A 25,099-nucleotide genomic window follows, 5' to 3' on the forward strand; every position below is an offset into this window, starting at 1 on the left:
GTAGCAAAGAAGCAACCAGGAGGCTTGATGATATGGTGAGTGGGCACACACACAACATGCTCTTTCTCATTTCCAGTAGTCCTAAGGGCCTCAGGGTGGGTACAGTGACAGCAAATTTTTTGATGCCTACTGTCCAGATGCATCTGATAAATGGAGCCCCCAAGCAGGGTACAAAGACAGCATCCTGGTAAGTCTCTCAGCAGAAACCGATGGGTTGGAATCTCATCTGAGTGACTCCAAACTAACTTGTAGGTTTAGTCCTCTAGCTATTAGGATACTGGAAAATAAGGGGGCAGAGAAGGAAGCAGACACTGAAGATGCACCATGATCTATTATAGGAAAGAGAAGAAAATATGGGATGCTGCCAGAAGGGAAAGAAGGTATGATAAATGCGAGGGATGTAGTAAGTAGGGTTGGTCGAATAGTATTTGGCTACTGTATTTGACAAATTTCCCAGGTACTCGTCAAATATGAAATGTGCACTCTGCAGTACTTGATCAGCTGTGTAACTGGCCAAATACTATCTGCTGAAAACTGGCACAATGAATTAAAGCAATACTTTACATTTGGCTATTTTTTTCTTCGTAGTATTGAAGCAAGTTTGGCAGTAAATAATTCCAGAACAAGTAGAAAGTTGTTATGTTATGTTTAATCCCGTACAGTGCATGATGAACATTATGCAGTGGCTGTGGCTTTTGTTGGCATTGCTGAGCAGATATTTTTCACCATGGGTAGTCCTTTTAGACATCACAGGCTCAAAGCGTATGTATTTTCTAGGCTTGATGAGGTGTTCTCATGGCGGATCTAAAGATCCCTGAGTGTTACGAGCATCCTCTTCGATTTGATTAGTACTGTTTTAAGGTAACTGCATTATATAATGGCCACACATCTTCTGAGTCTAATTTAAGCCAGAAATCCTAACAGCTATTGTGGAACATGAAATGCATTATCATCTTAGTAAGCCTTCATGATCAAATTAGTTTTGTCCCATATTTAATTTAGTCTTTGTCCTGGAGAAAATTAAAGAAGCAAAGAAAAGATTCGGTGTAATTGTACTCTCTATACCATGTGGAGTTTTGACAGTCTTATGTCATAATAATGTTTAATGACTTGTTCATGTGGTTAATGAAGGTTGAGAAACAGATATCACTATACATTCTAATGTCATTCTAAATCTTTGAAGAGTGTTCCTACTTAATATTCCTATGACATGACTGTTGATTAATCAGGACTTTACTCTTGCTGTTTCCCAAACTCAAGCACTGTCATCATTACAATTGCTGGTGCACAATATGTCCTCTTCTGTGTTTTTCACCCTATAAAACTTTTTTCTTAGTAGTTTGGGAAGTTCCTATTTAATTTCAATTGAATATCAGGATGAGAGGGTTATATTGCACTGAGATTATCTCTGGGATGATCAGAGTAACCCATTTGACTTGATATTGTTTTGGGCCTTTGTTCACTAGAAGCATATGTTTCAGTCAGCTCAAATATTAATACTACCATTCCTGTTGGAGCACATACATGTATATATTATACCGAATAGGGAGAAAATCCATGGGGAAAAAGAAAAAGCCATTTACTCTGAATGTTTGCATATGCAAATTCTAAATGCATAGAACTGTTGAGTCCACTTACTCTCTCTGATCTCTTGATTTTATGCACTTCTTACTTTCCAAAATTGTTGTCTCAAGATGCTCCCTGCATGTAACCAGCCTCTGCAAGGAACAACTCTCATATTCTAGGTTTCTGTCTTTCTCAAGTTGATTCTGCATGAGAATGGACCTCTCAAATCTTTAAGACCTTGGAGTTTTACTTTCTACTTTTGTGTAGAATGCCTCTTTGACAGATTGGTTTTAAGGGGCCAAATCGAGTCATTTAGAATCAGATCGGAAACTACAAACATTTGATTACAGTTGTGTTCGCAATTTGGGAATAGCGTTTGGTAAAAGTGCAATTCCATGTTGATCCAAAGCATGCAGAGCAGTGATTACAGGTGCATCTGAAGTATTTTCTTTACTCTGTGGGTTTTTTTGCCAATGGGTACTCATACAAATGCCAGGATATATTTTACTGTTGGAATCTCTTGGGTTCACTTGTCCAGTTCACCTTCTTCCTGGTAGAACAGGAGGAGGTTAGTGTGATCCCTTGACTTACCGTGTATTTATGACTGGTGAGCAGGAGGTATATTTATGTCTTCCTTTCCCTTCGGAGTCCATTTTTACTGTATTTCTGCCTTTTCTTAGCACCCAGGGGGTCACAGGGACAGTGCCCACTTTGCAGTTGTCCTATTTTCCTGGTCTCTGCCCTTCATATAAAAACATTTTCAACATTATTCAAATCTGTCCAAGAGGCAATAATTGTTCTGAGGCTGTCTTGTCATCCAACTAGAATATGGGCTGTTCTGTCTGCACCTTAAGGAGGGGACATAAAGATGATCCAGTATACAGGAGCAATGACTTATTTATTGTCCCACCTATCCAGGAGCATAGCTCTTGGGCAACAGTAAAAATTAGCTGCATGCTTCTTAGAAAGATTTGGCATAAGTTGGCATTTGGGGAATGTCTTCTGCTGAAGTGGCCACTCGGATAATATATTGCAAATGAATAACTGGTTTTGCTAACAAGGATGTAACCAGTTGCAAGGGAATTAGAATCTCATTTTACTTCTAATTTCTTTGCAGCCTTGTGGATGATCGATGTGTTGTACAGCCAGAAGCAGGTGATCTTAACAACCCACCCAAAAAATTCAGAGGTAAGGTTCTTAGACAGCTTAGTACCCTTCCAGGTTTGAAGCTGACCTACGTTTTGTGCCATCATGTGTAAGTACTTTCGACCTCCACTCTCCACTGTTCTGTGGAATATTCTAGTGTCATCTTCCATGAAGGGCAACTTGTGAGGTTACGAAAGTATGAATGCCTGTGTGAAGTGAGTTGTGGGACTTCTTTAACCCCACCCAGCTGCTCATTCACTCTCCCCATCATCCAGTGGGATGGGGAGAGTATCGGAAGGGTAAAAGTGAGGAAACACATAGGTTGAGTTAAAGGCAATGTAATAGTTAAAGCAAAAGCTCTCTGTGTAAGCATCCTTTGTGGGGCAGTGAAGATGGGGTTGCCAATTGAAGTTTGCTTTCAGATCTGTGCAAACTTACAGGGTCCCTGTCAGTTTCAAGTGTTTTTTTCTCCATACTTTCATACATTCCATTTAGTTACCTAGTACCAAACTTAGAGGAGAATGAAAAGCAAATGCTTGTAATGACTCCTGTTGTTTGACCTCATTTGATATTGCTGCCTTTGACTTCGCTTTCATTCTTCCAGGAGACTTAGCTTAGTGGTAAGAAATTAATGCTTACTTCTTAGCACACCTTGGCTAGGGCTGTTTTAAGAAAAATCTTAAACAGCAAGAGGAGCGGTAACTGGGATTTTGCTTGGAAAAACCTTCTGGAATTCCTTTTTTTTCTTCTCTTTCACCCCTTGGTTGCATCTTTCACCCGAAGCATAGCTCAGCTGAATGTTCTGAAGTTTTGGTTTATTGCTGTTCTCAGATTAGCAGCAGCTGTTCATCTTGGGCTTTTGTTGGATGAACCTTGTTTCCTTGGTTATGCTTTGCTTTAATTAGGGGCTCAGAATTGCCGTAATTCTATTCAGGTTTGGCCAGAAGGGCAGGTGATTGCTCTTGAAAGTCTCTACTGCTGGTTTTGTTTGCTGTTTGGGTTTTTGGGGGTTTACCATGACATGAAGATGCCTCATACAGTGAAACTCTCTTTTTAGAATATAGCTGAAATATGTGAGTTCTTGTTGTTTTTTCTCCTTTTCTGACTGTAAAACTAAAGAGTTGATAATTCAAATACTGAAGAGGCAACCTGGGGACGTTTTAGCATTTAGCATTAAGCTCTCCAGGAAAAGAACAATGCTGTTGCTTGAAGTAGAGCTGTGACTCCAGGCATTTCTTGGAGTTAAAATCATATGGAAGAATAAAGCCAGATTTAACTGTGACTGCTGGGTGTAGAAGGAGGTGGGGGAGAGAAGAGAGCAAAGAATGAGAACAAGGCAATTCCTACTAGCACAGTTTAAGAACTGCAAGTACAGAGACATTTGTCTGACATAAAACATTGTAGTTAGACATTGTAAATGTTCTCATATTACTTATAATTTATACATGGAGAAAGAATGGTGTGAACCTGTTCCAACCTTTGTAGTTACTTCACTAAGGCTTTTGTGGGGAAGTTTATGCTTAATGGTGAATGGCAACAAAAGTCATAAAACTTTAGCAGACATTTCTGTTATTTATACACATGCTTTATAAGAGTAGTCTAAGGTAAAATGCTTTCCATGATAAACATGTTCAGTAGAAGTAATAATGAAGTTCATCACACCATCTTCAGCACAAATGGAAAATAGCCCTTTTTTTATTATGAAGCAAAGGCACCCAGAGGCTTGTGTGTGGTGTTGCACAGAAGTCTCTGGCAAGGTTAGGAACTACAGCCATGTCTCTGCAATGTTGCTCAGTGTTTTTATGACACCTTGCAAAAATACCTCCCTCGCAAATGGAACACAAGTCTTCACTAAGGTGAGTTTATCCAAACAGTAACGTTTACATCTGGGATATAAAGCAACTGTAGGCATCTGGTGAATGTAATTCAGTAGTCCCAATGTTTAAGTTTGTCATACTTGGCATTTAGTCTTCGTTGCCTTGGGCAGTGTCCTTGGTACAGCAGATCAGTGGCATGAGGTACCTTCTATGCAGTAGCAGCCTAGGGTGAGAAGTGACGGAAAAACACTCTAGTGTCCAGTGAACTTTGTACATGGTGCCCACTTTTTTTGAGTGATTTCATATAGGCCATCTAAGTCATCACAGCCGATGGGATCTGTGTGGTTTGAGGCCTGAGAAGTGTGATCTTGGTTTGAATTTGAATAGGTGCAAAGCACTGGCACCAGAGAAGTAACTTTTAAACACCTCATTAGAGCAGGACCAAAATTCATCAGATCTAGGTGACTTACATTATAGCTTTAAACAGTACTGGAAAAATCTCTGTGCTATAACCTGGTTTATATCTGTGTGTAAATCCTCTTTTAAACAAGCTGTGCCTTAAGGTGTCCAGTCACAAGTCCGCCAAATCTGAAGTGATCTTCTGTGCAGAACACTGAACATGTCACTTTGTGGCCAGCCTGGATGATCTTGCTTTGGGTAGTAGTTTTAAGCAATGTAATTTTAAGCTTCTCTAGGCAGACCTGTCTTCTGTGGGCAGATGTAAAACAGATGTAAATGCAGTTTTCATGCTTAATTAAGGTGGTGAGAGATATCTAGAAGTAAGATTCACTGCTTAGCTATGCATGCATATGACTCCAAGAAAATTCGGTGTGAAACTAAAGCATATATACCCAGTGGCAGAATTAATCCATCCTGCTTTTTTCTTAGCCATGGGTGTTAAGAGGTTTTAAAAAGTCTTGTTGCCAAGGCTACACTTAATCACTTGAATCTCACGGCAGCAGCAAGGCCCTGGTCTAGAAGGTGGTGGGTTTTCTTTCCCTTCTACTTCAGACCCCTGAAATGCTGTTGTGTACAAAGTGATGCTGTGCATGCACAGTCCTGCTTCCCAGAGAGAGACTCTCCTATGAAAGGCAACCAACAGTAGTGCTTAGCTGTGAGCATCTGCTGTCATCAGATGCTGATAACCTGCTTGTGGTGTGAAAACAGTCCCTGCCTGAGGAATGTGTTTCCAAAAGCAAACATTTTGTAGCTGAAACCGGGATGGATTTTGTGCGCTAGTAAAGCACGCCTTTAAAAAATGTTGTCTTCAAGTTGTCCTAAGGAAAATTGAGTAAGGGAAGCTTGATGTGTGTTTGGATGAACTGGGTTGAACAGAATGATTTGCAGTGGCACGGCTGGAGTCAGAGATGGAAGTGATAGAGCCTTTCAGTCTGCTTGGAGGAGAACATACAGAGGTATCCTGAGGACACGAGGCCTTGCTTTGTTGACAAAAGTTGTGGAAAAAGTAGGCTGACAGATGAATCTGGTGGTGGTGGAGCCCTGAACAGGGTGAAATGCAAGAAGAAGCTGAGAGTGAGATGGGATAGCACTCAGGTAAGATTTGGAGTAAAAGTATGAATGAGACATTAAACAAAAAGTATCAGACTTGGAAAGAACTGTAAAGGAAGGTATTAGTCCTCAAGTCGCTCTGAATGTTTGCCATAGCTATTTCACACATTAAATGCTGTTTTGTTGTTAGGTCCCCAAAATGCTGGTTTGGTCACTGAAAGGTAGGAAGACTGATCCTTATTTATTTCCTTTCCCCCATCCCTATCAGCAGTAGACAGCACCTGAAGTCAGGGGCTTGAGGTTGGATGGGACTTACGGTCTGAGATTTCAGTGGATTTTTATTGTGTCTTTCTGAATCCACTTTAAATGTGGTTGTTTAGGTGTGCTGGTTTATTTCAGTGTAATGGTTCTCTGGCCCTTTATGCTTTCAGATCCAGCTAATTCAAAAGTCCTCTAAAACTGCAGTGCAAAGCACTAAGACTCAAGAGTACATTCTCATTTATTTTTAAAAATGCTAATATGAAAATTCTTGTGAAAGAATATTTTACTGGTCCAAATATACTGCGTACAGATGAGATTCCTGGAAAAAGTCCTAGTTGTATGAGTCTCCAAAAAAAGCAAGTGTGTGACAGTTCCTTGGTTATATCCACTGCTTTGAACAGACAAGAAGATGTTTTGCGTACTTTATAAAGCTGGAATGGCTGCTCTTATTGCTGTCTTTGAGTGTGACTGCACGTCTGAATAGTGGCTATAAATGAACATCCTTTTAATATGCATGGGTTTATGTGGAAACTATGAACTACTGCTGACCCTCTAGCTAGGCTAAAAGCACCAGTGTTTCATTAGAAATCATTTGTACTTAAATGCACAGAGACGGAGTTATTCTGTGAAGTCAAGTCACTTCTAGCAGTAGTGACAAAGCTGAAGTTAGAGCCTAGGGATGATAAATGTGTGCTTTAGTTGCTGCTTCTGTACTCTATTAGTTTGCATGTGCTTTTGCAGAGGTTTTATTTGTGTTCATTTTGTATTGGAATGTAGCACTTCGCTAAGCCAAATGTGTTTGCCTAATGCAAGACACTGCTACTACACCAGAACAGTCTGTCTGACAGCCTTCTCTGGAGATTCCTTACAGCTCTTTATTTGGGATGCAGATCTGTCTGCCAGGGATCCAGAAGCTTTGCAATAGCTGCATGAAATGCAGGGAAAAGGGCATTTACTGGGTTAATGTGTCCAACAGCCACCTCCTTCCAGAACATTGTTTTAGTAGTTGCTGGGCAACATTCTTTTTTTGGCAAGATGTTCAAGGAATGAACCCGTATCTTAGACTTAAAATACCCTCATGGTGAAGCAGCAGATGAGTAGTTCGTATTCTGTTTGTTCTTTTGATCCTAATTCATACTGTATGTTCTATATGAATATTGCCTTCACAAAGCTTTTGATCAGGTTTCTCTGATGGTGTTAGGGTCTCAGCCTTTGAAGGACGAGTTCATCTTGAGCAGAAGAAATGACCTGGGCACTACCAAAGGAGGCTTAATATATGAATATATATGTATATAACAAGATCTACACAACCCAATACTTTTCATAGATTTCTGTTAAATTCACCCTGTGTTCAGCACTGATGAAAATCAATATCCTTCTCTATAACAGAAATATTTTGAGTTATGATTTGTTCTTCATAACTTTGCTGTCAGTAATTTGAAGCCTATACACTGCTGTTTTGTTTAATATGAAGGAAGCCATATAATTTATGTAGTACTGATACAGGCTATGGAGTTATGTTGCATACATACAAGATTATTTAGCCTTATTTAGCCAGTGCAAGCTTGTTTATAATTTGGCATTAGAGCTGAGATTAAGGACTTTTCAGTTGAAGGGTCACATTCATAGTTTTCCCAAACAGTTCAGAGTATTAAAACACAAACTAAACCAAATAGCCAGATCCCTCTGCCTGTTAGTTCTGGAAATATATTAGTAGCATAGGGAAGTGCACTTTGTAGGTACAAGGTACTTCAGTGTCATCCCCTGAATTCGCCAAGAAGAATTTCTTTGCAGAATAAGCCTTTAGGTATCATGTGTTCAGCTTTAGCCTCTAATCCTGTCACTTTCCATACGTACTCCATGCATACTTTTCGACATATACTCTGGTGAAAGTGATTATATCAGCTTAGATTGCTTTTTAGACTTTGATGTGAAATAGTCTGAATTGTATGATTTTCTGCATATGTTAGATGAGTTTGAATGGATGTTTTGCTGAGGGTAGAGGGCATATGCCTGGAATGATGGTGAGAAGAGGAGGGGTGTTAGACTTGGGGTGCATGGCCAGATGTAGGCTCCTTTATCTCTTTGAATGTGGGGTTTCTAATGCTGCTGAAATGTTTGGGTATGTTAATTACTAAGGTGCCTAAATGCCTTTAAGGAATATTTAAACTGATGTCTAAATATGGCTTTTTTCGCTCTAATAACCATATATTAATAGATAAAATAGCAAGATTTCCTTTTTTTGCAGGAGGCAGAACTTCTGAGAGTGCTCCAGGGCTAGATTCAAAGCTTAGAATGGTAATCTTGAAGAGAAAGGCATCACTTGCAATAGGGAAATGACTCCTTTGCAGGTCCGAGATGTCCAAGATGGATTAAAATGCACATGCTGAATATCAAAAGTACAAAGTCGGGCAACGGTAGTGACTACTTAGTTAACTAGCTTCTCTGTTTTATGGCCATGTGATGATTTAGTGTAAAATCAAAAGAAACTTTTAGGTTGGTGTGATGGAAAAGAAAAATAATAAAAATACAGTCTAATGTTGTGCCTATAATTTTTTTATTAAAATTGAGGCATGGGTCATTTTGAGTAGGAAGAATCATTTGATCTCATTGAATTAGGATATGGTTAAAAAATCAAAAATACATTTTCGTTGCCTTGATGAGGATCCTTTAGTATGATTCTCAGTATTTATAGAACTGTACTAGAAAACTGCCAACTGCTTGTATGCATTTGAATTTGATGCCCTTTATATGATGCAGAAAGCCTGAGCACTGTCTCTGAAATGTGACTCTTGAGCCCACCGCATCCTACATACAAGCAGATGTTATAAGCAATTGTCACTGTGACATTTAGGTATTTAAAAAACCACGAAAAGTCACAAGTGTTGTGTTTTTTGTACAGACAAATGTGCTTTTTATCTGCTAAAGCTTCAAAAAGCTTGTGAGAAGGAGTCCTATCAGGAGCTGATGCATGGCTTACATGAGCACACCCAAGCCCCCTTCCTCCCTGCAGCTTAGGTGGTACGCAATGCATGCTGCCTTCTCTGCTATACTTGGTGATTCAGTGGCGTCTTGAACACCTCATCTCTGGACATTTTTAGCCACAGGTTAAGTGGTGGTGCCATGCTCATCAGTGACAATTACATTTGCTGTATTAGCAAGCAGAGGAGGTATTGGAGCTTTCCAGGCATGGCTTCAAAATGAGTCTTACCATAGAATCACACCATGGTTTGGGTTGGAAGGAACCTTAAAGCTCACCCAGTTCCAACCCCCTGCCGTGGGCAGGGACACTTTCCACTAGATCAGATTGCTCCAAGCCCTGTCCAACATGGTCTTGAACACTGCCAGGGAAGTTGTACTCTTGCAAAGCTGCTATGTCCTGTAATTAAATGTGCAAAAGTAGCTTGCATTGCTTTGTTATCCCATAGTGATTGGGTGTAAGAATCAAAGGGAAGCTGCTTTTTTTTTTTTTTTTGTCACGGAGAGTGAATCAGTAATCTGGTTTTAATTTGCCACCTCTACTGCATCATGGCTTCTTGAGGCAAGGCAAGTCTGAAGTCCAGTTGGTAGATATGTGTGCTAAAGCATCAGGACAACCTAAAGAAATCCCAACTATGTGATACCAGAATGCTTTGCTTAAATAGTGAATAAGTGTCTGGCTAAATAATTACTGGTTTGAGATGGTTTATCATAGGCTTTTTTTCTTGTGTCCTGGTGATGGGGTTCCAAGACCATAACGGAAAAGGTCTGTATGGCACAGATTACAAGAGAGTCTGTTTAATTTAGTGTAACAAAAGTTGTTGATACTGGACAAGAAGACGAGCTATGTCTATTGGAATACAGCACAGGCTGTGAAGATTGGCTGGGTTGCATTTGCATGCTGGTCTGTGCAGAGAGTACTGTGGTCAAGCAGCTCTCTGCCAACTTCTGGTTTTAAAGTGCTTTCATCTTAGATGTTTTTCATCTAGAAGAAGGCAGAGCAAAGCCCCTTGGAAATAGAAAGTGGCCATTAATATGCATGGTTGGAAAGCTGCACAAAAAACGCAATCTGTTGGTTAAGGTACTGCAAAAGAATGAGGGGGGGATTGAATTGAACTCCTAGTGAGAAGTTCTATGATTTGTGCACTTCATTTGCTCATCTGAAAAGTGTGGGTAGTAGTTCTGCACTGATGAGACATTCTGTGCAGGACAACAGAGGAAATGTGCTGGTGTAGTGACCATGTCCTAAAAAGTGAAGAAATGGGCAAAGCGCTGGTTTGAATGTTCATTCTTTTGCAACAGCTCTCACAGGTCTGGGCTTTTTCCTTGTGGTAAGTTCAGGGTATTCCAGGTAGGAATGAGGGAGGGATTGCCAAAAAGCAGTGCTTAGCTATTAAGTAGAACAGTACTGTTAATAAACCTAGCCCCAACCTTGTAGACAAAAGAATACTGTGGCTTTGTTGCCATAGTTTCAGTGCAAAATCTGACCTTAGCTATAATAACATTCGGTTAGAAAGAACTAGCTAATCAGTTTTCTAAAATTAGTGTGTTCCCTAGTACATAAGCCAGTATGAACAGGATATTTAATGAAATATTATACTTAGTCACAAGAGCCCAGGGGAGTGAAATGCCTTGATGAATTGTGGGGGTGGGGTGACATTGGTGCATATCTTTTAATATAGTGAAGTTATTAAAATATGTGGCTTGCTTAATATTTAGGGTAGCTCAGCTGTGTGTTCTGTGCAAGCTCCTTTATCCCATTCCTTTGAGAAGCCCTGAATCTGTTCTGTAAGCTTGTGAGTCTCATCAATACCAAGTACTTCCAGAGGACCTTCAGACAAACTTCAGAGCTAGCGTTGTGCTTTTTGTTAGCACAGCCTGAGTGCTTTGCAGAAGGAGGAGTCTTACTCATGCAGAAGGATGCAAATACTGGAACAGGTGGGTATGAAGTTTGTGGAAAAAAGCTGTCTCTCAGGTATTAGTTAGAAGACATCATCAGCTTTTTTACCAGTTGTCTGAAGTGTTGAGAAACTTGAGATCCAGAGAGACACTGGTTGGTAATGTCTCGCATGTAAAATACTGCCAACAGTCCAGAACACCTGACATGCGACTGCATTTATTATGCCTGAGGCTCACTGACCTAGCCTTGGGGGAGATTATATCAAACTGTGGTAACCTAGAGTCAAAGGTTGTTTATTTGCAGTATGGGAACTGTGATGAATTAGCAGGTTTTCTTCTGTGCAAGGTGGTTGTTTGGATATTAATGTAAGAAAAATATGGAAAATGCATATTTGGGGTAGGTGAGCTGGCTGTTACTTCTGTTTGAAACTTAAGTTCTCTTTCAGCTTATTTGGTGTTTCTGCTTGGCTGAACGATACTGTACATGTAGCTTTCTGGCATCACCAACATGTTGAATTTTTCTCACTGTAGGTCTTGAATGGCAGTTTGTGACTAAGGAACCTGAACTGCCTTCTCTGCAGGTCTGATGTGCAGGATCGTGCTAGTGAGACATGGCTTTGTGGCGTCTTGTTGGCAGTACCAAGATGAAAGCCTGTTGCTCTCCATCCAGACTTGCTTGCTGTATCACACATTGATGAACAGTGTTCTCTTACTGCTCGGTGCTTGAAAGGTATCAAATACACAGGAAGAAGATTGTGATAAGGAGCATATGAATGATGCCTTACCAATTTGGTTATTGCTTTATTTCTGTTGGCCAGAGCAAGTTACTAATGAGTCCTCGCCTCCTCTGACCCTGCTTTCCAGTTAAGGCGAAAAGTGCCTGTAATTATTGAAAAGCAACAGTAATAACATGAATTTCCTGAGACGTAGCTTTGAACTGTCCTGGATGTGAAGCACAGACATTTAGTTACAAACACAGTGGAGTCTGATTCAGAAAAACATTTTTCACCTTGAATGTGCTGACATTTGCATAGCTGAACTGTCACACAGCTCTGCTTGGCTCTATGGGGTTTCCTTCTGTGACACGCAGCTTATGATTCTGGATACATCACACAGTCATGGGAAGGTGTGATCCATATTCTTGGATCTTCCAGTTCAGATTCAGATTAGCATGTTTATGCTTCAGGATTTCCATTTTTCTGCCTTGTAAACCCAGCTGCCTTCCCTGGGAAACTGTAGGAAGCCATTCCTATCTTTTACTTTGGTAGAGGCATGAATGATACTCTCAGATCTTTTCCCATTTACATTTTCATGTGACCAAATTTGATTTCCTCTTACTTCCAACTGGGTATGATCACGATGTGCTTCGTTTTTCAAAGGGAGCAGGTAAGTGTGAGACTCCAGAGGATCTCATCTATGTCAAACTCTTCAGAGAGTCTGTTCTGTAGAATCTCACTTCTCTGTTGCTTTTAAGACAGTTAAGTTCTGCGCTGCTTGCAGCAATAATACTATACTAGATACACTACAAGCTTCAATTAGTTTATGTAAAAAAACAAGGCTTCATAATTTGAAAGGACTTAGAGTTCAGAATTTTTTTCCAATTTAGGTTATTTACTTAAGAAGGCAAGGGATAAATATGCTAAGTATCCATACCAAAGAGGTCTTATAGGTACTGTGTCCAAATACCACATGGAAGTCATTAGTCAAAAAGGAATCCACCCGCAACTCAGAAGTTAAATAATTTCAGTTCTCATTTTGTGGATAGCCTGTTCTTCGCTGAGCAAGAGTCCTGACTAAGTGGTGCTGTCTTCTGAGCTCTAAGCTCAGGGCTGTAATGCTGTAAGAACTTCTGTTTGAGAGCAGTCAGAAGAAAACTGGTGAGGCTGCCAGCATAGCCACCCATAGAAATGTGCTGTTATGAAAGCCAGGCCTTGCCAGTTGTCTTCAGTGACCTGGGGGTGACACTTGGCGTCTTGGATCCCATTGCTGCTGGAGATTGAATACCCTGTCCTTCTCATTGCAGGATTTGTATTCATCAATCAAGATGAAATATAGTACTGAATGTGTCAACACCTGAGAGTCTGATTTCTCTTCGATTATTGATGTGTTAACAGCACCTCCAGATGAGTTCTTCACATTGCTGGGTGGAGATCAAAGTGCCAGTGCTAATCTGTCAAGATCCTCATAATTCAGGACCTGTCTGTAGAAAAATCCCCAGTCTTTCCTGCATAAAAGTTCCAAATACTAGGAAACAAGTGAGCTGTTAGTGAAAGTTCTTGACTCTAAGAACTGTATTGCCGCCTTTGTGATGCAGAACGGAATTTGCTGCTTGGAGGTCAGTCTTGAAAAGCACATCATCGGTTCTTTAGGCATAAACTGGAAATACCAATTTGTTTCCTTGCTTGACAAGTGATTGGGTGAAGTAGGGAGTTGCAGAGATCCCAGATTAGCAGTTAGTGGTCCCTAACAAATGCAACTGGTATAAAGATGTGAAAGTATAAGGAAGCCTTGTGTTTCTCATCTAGAAAAAAGCGCTGTTTGTAAATATCCCTATGCTCAATTTTCTTTCTTGGTGTACGTAGGAGGCTGTTTCTCTTGCGCTGTGCTTAACTTTTAAACTTCTGACTTTGTGGCCATAGCAAAGGACAAAATGCACGCAAGGTTTGGCGTATTACCGTGGAAGTTCCGGTGGAGGCTTTCTGCCAGCTGGTAATTGGGAACGGAGCTGTTCGTGCCTCTGCTTCGCAGAGGATCTGGATGCAGCCTGGCAGACATGCCGAGAAACCTGAGCTCTGGTGCTCTTATTAAATACTGTTACCTTGCTGTGAAAGTCAAAGGGTTTAAGTTGGAATCTCATGTGAATGTTTCAAACACTACAATAGCCATTAGCGGTTGATTGACACTAAGTGCAGTGTTCCTCCAAAGTTTTGTTCCAATGAGCAGCTTAATATTCAGTCAGGTAAGAGAGTAACTTATATGTTAGGGCTAACACTTCCTTCATACCTAGTTTGTGAAAATAATCAGTGCTTAGGGCTCCGTGTCAGCAACTGATACCCGTTTCAGTTATATAATATACAGAAGTTCAGTGAAAACATAACTGTATTATGCTTGAAGAGTCTTTCTGTAGCTCTTTGTGTCAGATTTTCAGAATAAGAAATCACTTCTGAGCTCTACTGAGAGCAGAGGAACTGTGACATTGCTAGGAAATGCTGCTACAGGATCCTCTCATGCTTTAAGTAGAACAAATTATCTCTGAGTCAGTTTTTATTAAGGATACAGAGAGCTTTGCTATGCACAAGCAATCTGGTAGCACTTAGACCTTGTATTTAGTGAATGTCAGCCCTTTTATTCATCATGGTTAAAAATTATACAAGGGAAAAATAAACACAGAACTTGGAGGCATGAGGAGGTGAGAGAGCTGGATGAGGGAGCTGCCATCCTGAAAAGGAAACAACCTGAGCTATATCTACCAAAATCCTTTTCCTCCCCATCAGGGCAGTGCATGGTCTCTACCCAGCACCAGTGAACTTGAAGCAGCACCCGGAGGTGGCAGTTCAGGACCCAAGGGGGTTCAGTCGGAAGGGTTGGTTTGTGATGGGGATTTCCAGTCCTTGACTGCTCCTTATGCAGGAAAGCTGCATTTTATTTTTGAAGAAACAAGAATAAATCTCAGTATTATTGAAATGTAACCAGTACCTATATGAAAAAGGAAAAGTTGTGTTCTTTCTCTGCATGATGATGCTGGTATACTGAACATGACCAGATAGAGGATGGAGCTGGATGTTTACTTCAGCGTTTTGCAGACCACATCCCAAGAGCAGAAGCTGCAGCACTGATCTGGGGAATGCTCCATCAATGCAGCATGCAGGTTTTGATTAATTGGCACCACAGGCTTCAAAGAAAGGCTGAAGAACAAGTGGTGGATTTGTTTTATACTTGGTTGCAAATGGCTTCAGCAGAGAGATGACTTTCTCAACTCCACTGTTGTATCTATAACTAGATACTCTTATAGATAGATAAATTATGTACTTAGATCTAAATAGATGTTTTTGTCAAAAGAATCTGTGTGGCTTTGATGTCTTGCTTATGTCTTAAAATCAGTATTAAGCAAAGTTGGTTTTTGGAGTGTACACACACATCAGGGGTTGTACTGACTGACTTAGTTCTGTCCTTCAAAAGTACATTTTCCATATTGATTAAAAAGCTAATAATATGTCCTGTATTCATGTTACTGCAATGAAAGCTTAAGAACTCGAGGCACTGTGCTGTTAGGAGTAACTCAATTACCACATTTTCCTGGGAAACAAAAATTATATCTTCGCTGGCTGCAGGAGCACTTCACTATGGAAATGGGATGATGACTGCATACTGTGTGCGTGCTCAGTACTGAGCAGTATGAAGGCAAATAATCTTTCCCTGCTCAAAGTACATACTCTAAATAGAAATGGCAGCACCCTATGAGCTGCTGTCTTGGGGACTGGAAGCTAAAGGCAGTATAGATTTTGTAGATAATTCGTGGTTATCATTGACAAGTTTTAAAATAAAGTAGGAATTTATATCCTCCCGTTCCTTGTCAGGCAGATGGCCTCGGTCGTGGGGAATGACAATGAGGAGAAGATCCTTCAAGTATGATCTACAGGATTTAATGCCAGATATATTTTTTGATACATGCAGTCAGTTGTGTGCTTAAAGTTTCTGTGACTTGTGAAGATTTGGAAAACTTGAGAGATGATAATTCTGCATTGGGGTCAGAATTTGTGTGCAGAGAACTTCAGGGAGTTTAACAGCTCATTTATCTTATAATCTCCTTAAAGGTTTACTTGCGTGTGTGTAAGTATACACAAATAAGTGGAAGAGAAGAGAGTAGACTATATATAGGTGGTTTAATCATATTACCTTATGTTATGAATATCCACTAATATTCAATGTAATCCACTAGTACTTGACATCATCTTTTTGTAATCTTAATATTATGGTTGACATTTAACTTTAGATTTTTATCTTATGCAAAAAATTGAGTGTGTTTTCGTATTTATTTGGTTTTAACATTCAGCTGAAGTTGAAAGGTCAGCAGGCATCACCATGGTTTTTCAGTCTTCACTGTCCTGAGTGCTAAACAGTAGTTTTGAGGACTTTGAAGGCATTGGGGTGATAGAGAAAGCTGTAAAGGGAACAAATGTAATTAGTGCTTTGCCTCTATAAAATGCTTGATTGAGGAGAAACCCTGCAGCTGTGTTAAGGCTAAACTCATTTAAGTCTGTTTCCAGAGGGATGCCACAACTCGCTTGTGCTGCCAGTGTGTTACCCCCACCCCCAAGCCAGCATCCATAAAATGGGAAGGAGAGGGGATGAAGGACAGGGAATAGCACAAGGGTGTGAGGAAAGCCCTGGGCAGGCTTCTGGGAAGATGGGGAGTTCATATGGGATTCTTGACACTGGTGAGAATAACTGAATGTTAAGAATAAAACTGGAGGAAATATCTTATTCTTGTAACTTCTCCAAGAATCCTGCACTGAAAAGAATCTGAAGACATTGACGTTTTCAATTTTCTGAAATGCAGACAAGAAACAAACCAAAACTGTGGCAAAAATGTACAAGTTCCTGAGAGAAAAAAAAGCCAGAAAATATTTCTCTTTTTCAGGCACACTTCAGGAGAGGGAATTTTTGTTTGCAGAAAGATATTACTTTCAGCTTCCTGTGTTCAAGTTTTCATAACTGATACCCTTGCGTACGTTTGTGCTGTATTGAGGATCCTCATGAGCTTTCCTTTCGGGGTTTTTTCCTGCCTAAAATGAGGTTGTCGGATGAAAACTGTGAGAGATTGAGTGGAGCTGTCTGCTTCTCATGCAAAATTAATTCCTTCTTGCCATACCTTGCTTTCCCTTTAGGTACTGGCATATACTTTATGTACGTTCTCCATTTTCTTTATTGTACCTTTTTGGTGCAGAAACTACTGGATTTGTTTGTAAGTGTAGGGAGCCTGGTCACTGCTTTGCCCCTGCTGCAACCATAGCTGTAAAATGACAGTTGGAGGTATTGGGAAGAGGGTGCTAATTGTAGAGTTTGGGCTGGAAGACCTTGAGGTTTTACTGCAACCTTGTATTAGTCACAAGAGTCCATTGCCACAGACCATCTTGCTCTCTTACACATACAGAAGTGTTGAGAGTACTGGCTTAGAGAATCACCTTTGAGACAGTGCAATCCAAGATCCCAGCTCCTTGCTTTTTGGAGTTAAGTACTGCAAATGCAATATTTGTGCAGTGTTTAAATTATAGCTAATATAGGATTAAAGTTAAAACATTGTGTTGGGAACTAGACATCAAAGTACTAAAGAAAAATTAAGAAAATAGAGAAAAGGGGGAGGGGAAAGTGTCAGGAAAATGGGTTGCAGCCTTAGATTTAAACTCGGTAACTTGAAAAACTTCTATCCTTCAGAGATCTTGAAGTGCCTGTCACTGAATGTTCCTTCCTTCAGGTTGTGTTTAAAGGCTCATTTCAGAAAACCACAGTGACTCAGCTACTTTGAATATCTGTTCAGTTAGCATGTGGCTCATGTTGGAGGCCCTAAGATTTTTCTCCCACCTCCAAAGATGGTTTTTATTGGTGGGTACTTTATTGGAAGTATCTCTTGTGCTATGCTAATTTTAAACGTACTTTAAATGTTTAGATTTTTAAAGAAGAATAAAGGCAGCGTATCCTGATATTGGCAAATAGAAAGGAGAACATTTGTTTATAAATATTTATTACTTTGTAAATGCAAAGGTAAGTTTATTGTTTATCTAGATTTTTTTTTTCCCACATATGAAAGTGATTCTCCAGAAACACTGTTGTCCAGTGTTTATTGCAGTATAATGCTGGATTATGCTGATCTCTTCTGAAGGACTGAAAATGCTCCTTGGATCTGTTTTGGATTGACTCAACTTCAGGAAATGGACCGTCAGTGCTTTGGCCTCCTCAGAGCCTGTGCTGGTCAGATGGTACCTGCAGATGGTCTATGGACAGTCTTGTATGCCATCAGTATGAATATGTTTTCTTTCTGCTTGTGACCTCAGATAAATTCTTCTGTGTTCCCCTGTACATGTTCTTGAAGACAAGACCTGCCCTTTTTTGTGTTTTATGTCCTCAGGCTCTTTGCTTGGGAATGGCATAGGTGAATTGGATACAGTTGGTTCTGGACAGAGCTCTTGCGGAATCAGTTGGGTGGCCTGATGAGAGATGTTTCTGAACACATCAAAGGGAATTTTGGAGCAAAACCTATATAAATACACATAAAGCAGAACTAGCAATAGATTGTACAGGAAGGAACTAAGTGAATCTATTCTTCAATGTGATGGAGCTGCAATATATCTTTCGATCCTTATTTAGTGGACAGAAGCTTGAGAGTGGTCAGAGTTATAGATGATAGCAACCAGATATTTGTGATGATTAAGTAAGGTGTTTAATTGAATAACCTTTCCATAAGGCATAGTGATCTATAGGACGACTTCTTTAATAGTCTCAGATTGAGCTTTGTCAGGCAGCATTCTGTGTGGGTTTTCTGTGCTTACAAGTCTGTGGCACAACCAGCTGTCAGGTTGGGCTTTTCAGATTCATGTGGAGCTGGTCCAACCTCTCGATTAAAATTTATGCAACTGACTGAATTGCTGAAGTGGACATCTTGCTTTGCAATGATTCTTGATTACTGGCATCGTGCTGGTGCTAGAACTGAGGACACAGAAATAGTCTCTTACTCATTTTGATTTGTATTTCCCTGTTGGTACACAGAAATGTTGCCATGGAGGAGAGCGTGGGGTGGGAGTAGGCAGGAACCAGCTGCTTTAGGGCCACACTGGGAGGAAGACTGGGGGAGGATAATGCCTGAAGTGTGCTCTTGCAAACAATCCTAGGAACTTCTTGCTGTCAGGTGTTGTGTGGAGAGCTTGGAAGGCACGTAGGGAAGGGTGAGCCTTTTAAAGAAAGGAAGTTGTCTTACTCTGTGCTGCTTTGGAGGGAAGAGATTGCATGGTGGACTTCATGGGCTGTTGTTCTTAGTCAAGAGTGCCATAACAATGTTGTGCACTTTTATGTGTTGTTTAAAACAGTGCTTTTCAATGATGTGGCCCTTCAAGGATATGGTATATCTGTAATACAACTGTATTACTTCTTTAAAATGCCTTGCAAATTTTTAATCTAGCCAGCACAAAGAGTTTGCAGATAATTAACACTTTTAACTGGAACATGCTTGTGACCTGGTCAGATGGGTTTTGTGTGTGTGTATGTGTGTGTATTAACATTTATTTGTCTCTGCTTACACAATCAGGTGTTTGTGCATTTCGCTACTTCAGTCCTGTAGCTCCTGCAGAACTACTTTGGGTAGTTCTGGTCCAATGCAGGACTCAATGTTACGGTGGGATTTTACAATATGCTATTATTGCAATTGGATAACCTCTTCTGATTGCTTCCGCCCATCTTACCAGTTGTGGGGATGACTAAGTACAGATTTGATAAAAAACTTGCTTCTCAACTGCTCCCTTGCATTAGGAATTGGGAATCCCAAGTACCAAGAGAAAAGGGAAGGTACTGTGATGTGATGTTCTTTCAGCATGCCTGGCATCTGTCAGCACTGCCATCATTCTGACCAATTTTTGTTACGGTTTCCAATATCTGAAAACTTTCATCATAAACCTACTAGACCTTAAAACTGGAGATAGCAGGGATCACTTCTTAACCAGATTTCATTAGAATAGAGCAATAGGTGTTCTGTTGCTGAACTGAAGGATCCATACTTGCTGTATCATGGCTGGTATATTGGTGGTTTCAGTTTAAATATTATTAATAAAACCCCCAAGTAGTTGATTTGTATACATAACAAGCATATGGCTTAAGGCTTCTACTCAGCAGTTACTTGGATGTATTCATTAGTAAAAGTACTACATGGAGATGTTTGACAAGAAAAACTTGTTCTCTGGAATAAAGGTCAGGGTTTCTGAAGTTAATTAGTATTCCATGAGCAGCTTTCTAGTGAAGGCTGAAAGCTTTCTGATTTTAGCAGTCATTTGTGTCCCCAAATGTGGGTTGTCTGAGAATGTGGGCTGATGACAATTTTCAAGGCACGTTATTGTAAGGAAGTAGTGATAATGTGAGTGAAAATGATAATATTTGGCAAAGTGTGTAGTACTGCAAGTTCAGGGATGGAATACAAAATCTCTCTTACATCCTTGCTCTGGCCACACAAATGCTGTGACCTACCAATATGCTTTCAGCCTCTGTTACTTCCTCACAATGTCATAGAAGCGTTTTGGCTCAGAAACTTGCTGCTATGCAGTGCATGCGGTTCTCCAACGTTCCCTTGAGCAGCACATGTGTTTCTCTTCGTGTATGGAGTTTTTATACTGTTTTTAGCCATACTTTATATGGCTCCACCTTATAAAAGCCTTCAGAGCTTTTTGAATAACCAAGAGGGGGAAACTGCATTGTGAGTGCTCCTTGTGCATCCAGGAGGATGCAAGGCATAGTGACCACATGAGGTCTGTAAGAGTTCTTTTGTTTCTTTGACTGATGAAGATCATGGAAATAGAAGTCACTGAGCAGGAGTTCGTAGTAGCCAATATAGAATCATAGAATGGTTTGGGTTTGAAAGGACCTTAAGGTCATCTAGTTCCAACCCCCTGCCATGGGCAGGGATGCTTCACCCTAGACCATGTCACGCAAGACTGTACAACCTGGCCTTGAACTCTGCTAGGGATGGAGCATTTACCACTTGTTTGAGCAACCTGTTCCAGTGCCTCACCACAGTCCCAGTGAAGAACTTCTTCCTTATATCTAACCTGAACATCCACTGTTCAAGTTTAAATCCATTACCCCTTGTTCTTACCCCTTACCGTTTGGTTGAGTCTCATAATCCTTTCTTAAAGTTTTTCATGTAACTTAACACGTGGCATCCTTAGTGCTCCAGTCTTTAGTAAGAAAATAATGGATTTGTGCCTGAAAAATATCTGCAGTTTGTGTAATTGTATGGAAAAGTAGCCAGCTTTTTGAATATTTTCATCAGGCAAAGCACAGGCGTGCTCGGGATCTTGAAGTTTACCTTTTAACAATCCAGAGGTTTTAAAAGTTGATCTTTTAAAATCCAGTGACTTGGGAGACAAGTCAATTTAAAACACTGCTTCTAGTGACTTCCTCTTCATCCTGTGAGTGACTCAGTAAAGTTGAAAGTCAATGAGGAAAGTCCCAAGTGATCTTGGGACTAAAAGCTCAGGAAATTACAGGCAATTGGCTTTTCACATGTTTGTCACTTAGGTTTTTTGTTTGTGTGACATACATTTGCTTGTGTTTTGAGGGGTTTTTGTTCTGTGTCTATTAGTTACCATTGAACAAGGTCGAGATACTTGATGAGCTTCACTGGCCCTTTCCATGACTGATCTTTTGGGTAGCATCAGTGTCTGGGTTTCCTTTAGGATTTGCTGAATTAGTCTTTTATTACTGAACTCCCAGGCAGAATTTATTTTTTAGCGTCTCTAATACCAAGAGTTCTTGCAGGCTGTCCTTCATAAATCATGTCTAGATTATCATAGGAGAGTGTCATTTGTTGGCTCAAGACATTGATATACTTGTTTTCCCAAAAGCATGTGTTAACTTTTACCCACAACAATTTTATCCCTGGGGCTTACAGGGGAGGAACATAGTCAAGTGCTGCCTTTTACTACTGCAATTTTCCTCTGAAGTCATCCACCTAGCAAGCATTGTTTCAGAGCTCCTCCGTGGGAGAGCTGGCATGGGACGGTGCATTGAGAGCTCTTGTAGCTGTTGGTGCCAAGGGCTGTTTTTTGGTGGTTAAAAACAGCAACTGGCACTGTAACAGGTGAAACGGCGCTGTTCAAATGTCACCATTGAGGTAGTTCTTGTGAACTTATGCTATATTTACAGCGAAGCAGGAAGGGGCTGCAGTAATTATTAGACACTCCATCATGTGGAACCAGTGGGGTTAGGTCCTGCTTCTGAAGTGTTGGTTGGTCTGTGAGTCCAAATCTGAGTAGGGCTGCTTGTGAGTTGCCATTTCAGGCTGACCTGGCATATTCCCTTGAAGGGGTTCATCTGCCTGCAGGTAGTGTTAAAAGAGGACTTCAGGCTGTTTTTCTCAACTGTGAGGGATATTGCTCCATTGAGGCTACTGACAAAGGTGGCATTTGTGATCAAAGACAACTATCTTTGCTGTCTCTGTGTGGATATCAGTGTGGGATGTGTTCAGACTATTATACAGCTGGTGTTGTTTAATAACTCTCACCAGCCCATCTATCATTTCCGAATCCAGCTTGCTTTTGCACTGATTGACATGTTATCATTATGTCAATAAGGCAGCTTTAAGGTTGGTTTAAAACATTGAAAATATACATTTGTTGTTCCTCATGGAACAGGAAATCTTTTAAATGAATGTAGTTTAAATATGTTTATTCCCTCTAGACTTTTCAGAAACAGATGTAAGTCAGGATGGATGTTGTCGTGTCAGTGGTCATGCCTTGAGGATGAGGTAGTAATGCACAGTCCTTCCTGATGTTTCCCTTGACATGCAGGTGTCTTGATGCATTGTTGTTATTGTCAGAGAACTTCATTACAGTTCCATCACAAGGATCAATTTGAGGCTGAGAAAATGCATGACTCAATGTTAAGGAAGAGCTTGCATTGCTGTAGTGATAGCTTGGTAAAGGTTTAATCATCACTTGTCTTGTCCTCTTGTTTTTCAGTTGATTATGTGTTGCTGTAAAGGCCTCACAGCTGTGACTGTCAAATGCCCCACTAATGTACAGATTTGCTCATCTTTTTGCAGCTGGCAGGAGAGGGGACTGAAGTGAATGGATCTGTTGATTCACACACACTGTAAGAAGGCAACAGTTAATAGGCTTTGAAATTCAATAACTGGTAAATATTGTGTTCTTGAGGGTAAATGCAGTTAGGAAGCAAGCAGTGGTCAGGATTGAAGTGCAGGTGAATACTGCTTGCTTGGCTTTGGTAGAGTGCCAGTGTGGCTGCTGCAAATTAGAAAGCCAGGGGTTGCCAGAGTGGAGCACCTGAGAGCATGGGGCAGGAGAGCTCCTGCTTTGGCTGGGACAGCTGTTGCGATGGAGGGACAAGAAGACTTGAGGTCCATTGCTTGCATGTTCTTACTGTGGTAGCAGCATAGTGGGGTTGGTTTGGTTGCTCTTGTCTCAAGGATTTCAGGGAAGTAAGGCAGGCATTGTCATGTGAAATTACAGCACCTAAAACCGAACCTCTTGGTTTGTTTGGCTTAATAGTTGGACAAGGAGTTAAAGAAATGAAACCGATGGTTTCCTTTACAAGTATGTTTTAACTCCTTTATTTATGGTATAAAGCTTTGGTGTTCCTGTCACAGGCTCTTGAAATTTGTTCTTCAGGAATATAATCAGTTTTGATAGACCAGGGAGTCCTGGAAGCTGCTATGTCCCTTGGAAAATAGACAGCAAGTTAACAAAGTGTGTATTCCAGCAAACGGCTTACCCTTGGAACCTGTTTGAAACATCCCTTAGAGGTGGATGATAGTGTGTTCTACTGATTTCCTCTGGAAGACAATGGAGTCATAGAGCAGGCTAAAATAAACTGAATGGCATGTAATTTGAAAAAAGAAAAAGGAAAAAAAAACCCGACTCAGTTTTATTTGAAGCTAAAAATGGACAGTGTTTATTCTCTTTAGCAACTCCACCATTGCAATGTCCTCATCCAATAGCACATTGGCAGCTTTGTACAGCAGGGTGAAACTGTGTGCTGTTCTAGGGTACATGATGCATTATGGGGCCTCGGTCTTTTGTTTTTGCGCACTCACAGCACTCAGGTGCCAAGCACTTCAGGTGATGCCCCATCAGCATCTCTTTCCAGACATAATCTATGGTGATTCCATTGCCTGTTTAGAATGCACTAAAAAAACCCCAAATTCCAGTAAGAATGTGCTGTCAGCTCCTGCCGGCTGGGATAAATGCCTTCAGGCCTCTGCTGGCAGGCTCTGCTTCCGCTCATGGTCACTGAACATTTGTTCTTCCCATTTGCAATCCAGCCTAGTGAAGCTGGCTTATTCACATTTCTATTATCCAGCTGTCTGGCTTTTTTAATGCAGCATGGCTTTGCTGCTTTGGCTTCCAGCTCTCACTCGCCTTATTTGGTAAAGCAGTGCTCTTAAGCTGTTCCTGGAAGGGGCTGTTTTACTGGTTTAGGAACTATTTTCCACTTTCATTTTTGATCTCTGAAGTTATAGATTGTGTTTCAGGAGCAGTGCTGGCGTAGCTTAACTCTTCAGTGCTATCAAACGGGAATGTTGTGCTTTTTAGAGTGGCTTGAGGTGTTTTATTCTCTGCTGTAACACACTGGTATGCTGCCGCAAACAATTTGAGCAGGGGCAATATATGGCAGCACTTGTGTTTACAGTGTATATATACCTTTTCAACACAAGCTACTTTTTAAAACACAACCAGAGTGTGATCTTCAGTGCTAAGACTATGTTATGGAGGACTCAGCCAAATTTTAATTAGCTGCATGATTTGTTGGCATCTTCTGTGCTCTGTTCCTGAGAAGGGAAGTGGTGTACAGCAGCGGAGTGAACTTGGACAGCTTGAGTAGCATCGTTTGATAGGCTTCAGCAAGAGCATCTCTGGTCCCCTGCCAAAAGGAGGATGACTGTTTAAAGTAGAGAGAGGGAGGGGGCCTTAGTAAGTGAGGTTGAAAGACTCAAGCCAAGCCTAGGAACAGAAAGCAAGGAATAAAGCTTTTGGACTTGGAAAACAGATGCAGACACGGGTGTTTTACTCTGTGTGCCTGGGAGTGCAGCACAGTTCAGCAGCATGACTATCCTCTACTCGGCTCCAGGGTGATGGTTCCTATAATTCAGGTCTAGGCTTTTTTGCATTTATCTTTGCTTTGCTAAACTCTTCAGATAGTGC

General features: G+C 40.7%; 1 protein-coding gene across 1 annotated transcript in view; it reads left to right on the plus strand.

Annotated features, from left to right (window-relative positions):
• The window catches only part of ITPR1 (inositol 1,4,5-trisphosphate receptor type 1), a 171,718-nt gene that overhangs the window by 10,082 nt on the left and 136,537 nt on the right, over positions 1 to 25,099 (plus strand). The window contains exons 3-4 of the mRNA XM_061362137.1: positions 339 to 380; positions 2,684 to 2,754. Coding sequence (XP_061218121.1) covers positions 339 to 380; positions 2,684 to 2,754 — 113 coding nt within the window. The remainder of the gene's footprint in view (positions 1 to 338; positions 381 to 2,683; positions 2,755 to 25,099) is intronic.

This window comes from Neopsephotus bourkii, unplaced genomic scaffold (genome assembly GCF_033783945.1).
Source record: "Neopsephotus bourkii isolate Nb327-2 ecotype Australia unplaced genomic scaffold, CSIRO-AGI_Nbou_v1 NB_1080, whole genome shotgun sequence".
In the NCBI taxonomy this organism is placed as follows: domain Eukaryota; kingdom Metazoa; phylum Chordata; class Aves; order Psittaciformes; family Psittacidae; genus Neopsephotus; species Neopsephotus bourkii.